The following is a 4,904-nucleotide window of genomic DNA, read 5'->3' as shown; positions in this document are numbered from 1 at the left end:
TATTCGGTTATATATAAGAATAAAAAAATGTCAAGCGAAACGAAAATTAAATTCTTGTGCCATTTTGATTATAGCATCTGAATATATTTCCATTAATTACTTCGGAGAGATACAGTTACATAAGTTAACCAAAAATAAATTTCACGCGATTTTTAGAAAAGACTTTTTATCCGTGTCCGGCTTCACACGACGCGAAATGGACTTCGAGACAGCGTTACATGCGATAAAGAGATCTTAAGCAATAAGTTGAGGTGTAAGCTTTGCAATCCAGTGACAAATAAGGTCAATGAAAATCAACAAGGAGACAGACTGCCTAACTCTACGTTACGTACGTGTTGAACACCCCTAAATATGTTGTCACATTTACGCCGTAAACTTGTGGAAACAGAGAAATGTGAAAAAGTCGCGGCGGAGGCCCGGCTGAATGTTAGCGAATTGGAAGAGTGGAGAAATGTAAAGCATAACCGGCCGGAATATCGATACGTATGCTCTCGGCTAGAATTTAAGAGATCATTGAGACAAGCGGTGAATATATTTAAAAAAAAAATATTTCAAAATGTTTGTAAATAATCAGGTGTTAATAATAGGAGTGGGACGGCGCGGGTGGGGGCGTGGGGGCACGCGGCAGGCGGCTGGGGGGCGCGCGGCGGGCGGCGCGGCCGTGGGCGGGGCCGCCCCTCTCCGGCGCCGGCGCGCGCCGCACCGCGCCGCGCCGTGGGCTCAGTCCGCTCCGTGCTGCCGTCGCGCACGCACGCGCATGTCGCTCGCTGTTCTGTTCGGTGATGTGAGGTGGCCCCCGCCGCTACCGCAGCGCCGCGCGATATCCGCGCTTGTTTCGCGACCGAGTGCGCCAGGTGAAGGCTCGAGAGCCTTCGAGCCGGCAAGACGCCGTCCACCGTGGATCTGAGGTACGGCGCCATGGCGGCGACCACGTACATGCCGGGTGAGCTGGACCTCGGCAACCTGGGCGGGTACCACGCCGCGTCGCCACGCAGCGCGGAGCCCGCCGATATGAAGTACCAGCACCACCTGCAGGCGGGCGGGTCGCCGTCGCCCGGCGCGCCCGTGCTCAACCCGTGGGCGTCGCTACCGCCTGCCGACCCGTGGGCCGTGCACGGGCACCACGCGCACGCGCATCAGCCCGACGTCAAGCCACCGCCCGCGCCACACGAACACCGGGCGCACCACCTGCAGCACGGCCACGGCTGGCACGCGCCCGTCGTCACAGCGCACTACGGCGCCGGCTCGCCCGTCGCGCTGCACGGTGGCTACGCGGTGCCCATGCACCAGCACCACATGCTGCGTGACGTGCAACCTTCGCCGCACCCGCTCCACCATCACCACGCGCTCGAACGCGACGCGCCCGAGGAGGACACGCCTACCAGCGACGATCTCGAGGCCTTCGCCAAGCAATTCAAGCAGCGACGCATCAAGCTCGGCTTTACGCAGGCCGACGTGGGGCTCGCGCTCGGCACGCTTTACGGGAACGTCTTCTCACAGACCACTATCTGCCGCTTCGAGGCACTACAGCTCAGCTTCAAGAACATGTGCAAACTCAAGCCGCTGCTGCAAAAATGGCTCGAGGAGGCTGACTCCACCACCGGTAGCCCCACCAGCATTGACAAAATCGCGGCGCAGGGTCGCAAACGGAAGAAGCGCACCTCTATAGAGGTGTCGGTGAAGGGCGCGCTCGAGCAGCACTTCCACAAGCAGCCCAAGCCCTCTGCGCAGGAAATCACAACGTTGGCCGACAGCCTGCAGCTCGAGAAGGAAGTGGTGCGCGTGTGGTTCTGCAATAGGCGACAGAAAGAGAAACGCATGACGCCGCCCAACACGCTCGGCGGCGAGATGCTTGATAGCATGGGCCACGGCCACTACGCCCACGACGTGCACGGCTCGCCGCCGCTGCATGCGCACTCGCCTGCGCTATCGCCGCCGCACGCCGCACACGCAGCGCACGCACACGGCGGACACGGGCACGGCGGACACGGCTCCCACGGCGCGCACGCGGGGCACGGCGGGCACGCGCAGCACGCGCTAGCGCCCAGCGCGCACACGCTGGCCGCGCACTAACAGTTCGCCCCGTGGGCGCCGCCGCGGCCGTACTACGCGGAGCCGCACTAGCCGCGCCGCAGCCCGCGGGACCCAGCCGCGCCGCGCGCCGCCGCCGCCCGCCGCCGCTCGCCGCCCGCCGCCGCCGCCGGTAAGTACGCGCCGCGGCGGGCCGCACCCGCGACGCGCCCGCAGCGCGACGGACGATCTCTCGAATTTATTTATAGCTATATGAATTAACGACGTGCATGCGCGCCTGCCTGTCGGCGGGCAGGCTCGCGGTGTGGATTAACATAAAACCGTTGCTACTGTAAATCTATGATAAGCGTCGAAGACGGGAGTGTTACGCGAATCGGGTTGAAGTTCGTTCAGTGAATGCGAGTGAGTCGATAGGTGCAATTATCGTTTTAAGTGTTCGTTCGGGAGTGGCCGCGCGACACGGCGCGACGCGACGCAGCGCAACGCGACGCGACGCGGCGAGCCGTGTCGCGCCGGTCCGAGCTGCCACATGTATTTATTAAAATTATAAGTAAAAGAACTCTGACTAGATGCCAAAATGGTGTTATTCCTGTTTTTAATTGTTTTGTTGTTTTTTTTTTCGTTTGTTTGTATTTGTGGCCAATCTCGGTACTTAATATTTGTAAAAATAGGTATTTTTTCTATATATAATGTACCTACGACGTATATGATATATTAAAAGAAATCTTTATAGAAATTGGAATATGAAAGAGTCTTTTATTGCCACTGTCCCGGGGCGACGCGCCCGATTCGAACCAAAATGCTGTTGTAAATGTAATTAATTCGTTATTTTCAACGAAGTTGACAAGTTGAAGTATGTATATAAATGTATAAACTATACTAAGTAACAGAAGGCAGTGGTAGTGCAAGCCTCTAGTAGGTAAATAATGAATAATTAGTCTTAAAATGTTTTATATTATTATCTAAGTATTTAAATAAACCAGAGTAAATATTTTATTACGGAGTCTTTATTGGTGCATCCCGGTCGGCGGGGCCCGCGCGGCCGAACGCGGTGTGTGTGTTATTTATTTTGTTTGTCGGCGGCAGGTAGCCTCGCCGTTTCGCGTGCTCTACCTCGTCTACCTCTCCATCCGCGTCCCGTGCGACACTAAAATACAAACCACAATATATATCGTTTCTCTATCTTCGTCACTCTTTATCCGTTTAGTTCTAATACCTCGTCAAATTTTGTGTTGATAGCAAGTACTATACATTCGCGTTTTAAAACTAACTTATTCGAATATAACTATGAGGATGGGTGACGCAACTCGAATCTGCCCAAGTACTGGTCGAGAGTCAGCAGTGCTGTCTCCGCGATTGATTGAAGCAATAATTCCATTAGTTTCACCTGCCAATACGCAATAAAAACTAGCAGGAGCCGAACCGTTGTGCACAGTCGCACGTTACGAATGCTTTGCCGCGGCGGCAAAAACTTCACGTGCGTCCGTCGCGGCCGCCCATGGACGAAATAACATTCCGCCAATTTAATGAAGCGTCAAACAATAATGACGATACTTCAAAATTATAACGTAATTCTTACTTCTCTTATTCTTCTATTTATTTTACATCACAATCTAGTATCTCTCTGGTAGATTTAAAACTATATTTTCTGTTGAACATGTATTTAATGTGTTTCGAACAATTATGTCGACATATTGATTTGCAAAACTCGTGTCAATTTATAACGACGTGCAATATAAAGTTCGGGTTCAACAAAAATCCCGACTTTAAATTTCATCGGTGTCGGTTCCGAGTGTTGTTTATCTATTAGTTTAGATCCGTTACATGTTTTTTTTAAACGCATACGAGGGTAAAAAAATGAACATCATAGAGCTCGGCGTGAAAACACAATGTTTAGGTCGATGTTGCGCAGAATTTTTCTAACGAAACTATTTGCATAACGGCGGCATGCAAATCACCGAACAATACCGAAGCATCGGCTCGCTTAGTTTTTCTACCGCTATCTGAATGGGAACTATCCATTATACATACATTTTGTATTCCGCAAGTGCGTACACCTGAGCTCCCACTTGTTTCTATGTGAACAGGATCCTTACGCTAGATTTTTTTAATTTATTCGCAAGGTGTACTACAAGGAGTTTTTTTTTCAAATATAGTTTTTATATTATATATATTTGCTACCATTTAAAATTTATTTGTGCGTGTCATATAAATTAAAATACGTTATTTTAGTTCTCCTGTTTCTTTACTGTTATCATACAAATAGCTTATCACTGATAATTAATTTCAAAGTAACGCTAACGAATAGCCTAAAGATAATTACTAGTTCTTTGTAAATCCAACTGTATCTTAAAAATATCCGTTTCATGTCTGTATTTCGAACGCCCTAAAATAAAAATGTGCAGTTCAGAAATCATAAGTTGTAAAATTCGTCTTGGTTTTTGAATTTATTCTGAATCTTCTTTGATTTTGATTTGAATATACTACAAATCTTTAGGTTATTCTTACTATTTATACGTGAAGCTACAATCGTAAATTAAAAGAAACAAAAATTTATACAGAAAAAAATTCAATACTTATAGTTTTTGAATCACATTTTTTACTTTAAAGCGTGCAATTTGTTGGCCTCCGTTTCTGCTAAATAAATTACTTCATGATTTAAGTAACAAAAGTATTATTTAGACATTTTCGAATTCGATAGTTTGACGCGGAAGATATAAATTTTAAAAGCGTAAAAACTTATCGAGCGGGTTTAGAAAAAACAGTCTTAATAGTTCTGATAACTTGCGTCTCGGTCGTAAGCTAAGTTATTCAAGGCCTAGCGCGTGTGTTTGGCGCAGTAGATAATGCGCGTGCAAGCGTCACGCGGCCTT

The 4,904-nt window shown here is 49.0% G+C and overlaps 1 protein-coding gene across 1 annotated transcript; it reads left to right on the top strand.

Annotated features, from left to right (window-relative positions):
- Positions 1 to 743: 743 nt before the first annotated feature.
- Positions 744 to 2,169, top strand: vvl (ventral veins lacking). The gene has a single exon (XM_068774157.1). The coding sequence runs from the start codon at positions 919 to 921 to the stop codon at positions 2,071 to 2,073; it is 1,155 nt and encodes a 384-aa protein (XP_068630258.1). The 5' UTR covers positions 744 to 918; the 3' UTR covers positions 2,074 to 2,169.
- The last annotated feature ends 2,735 nt before the right edge of the window (positions 2,170 to 4,904 follow it).

This window comes from Battus philenor, unplaced genomic scaffold (genome assembly GCF_028537555.1).
Source record: "Battus philenor isolate CCGP_79_NKW_IND1 unplaced genomic scaffold, ilBatPhil1.0.hap1 SCAF_7, whole genome shotgun sequence".
Lineage (NCBI taxonomy): Eukaryota > Metazoa > Arthropoda > Insecta > Lepidoptera > Papilionidae > Battus > Battus philenor.
This window is presented reverse-complemented; position numbering and strand designations above follow the sequence as displayed.

Coding starts and splice junctions, on each gene's coding strand:
- vvl (XM_068774157.1), top strand. CDS start 919: ATGGCGGCGACCACGTACATGCCGGGTGAGCTGGACCTCGGCAACCTG.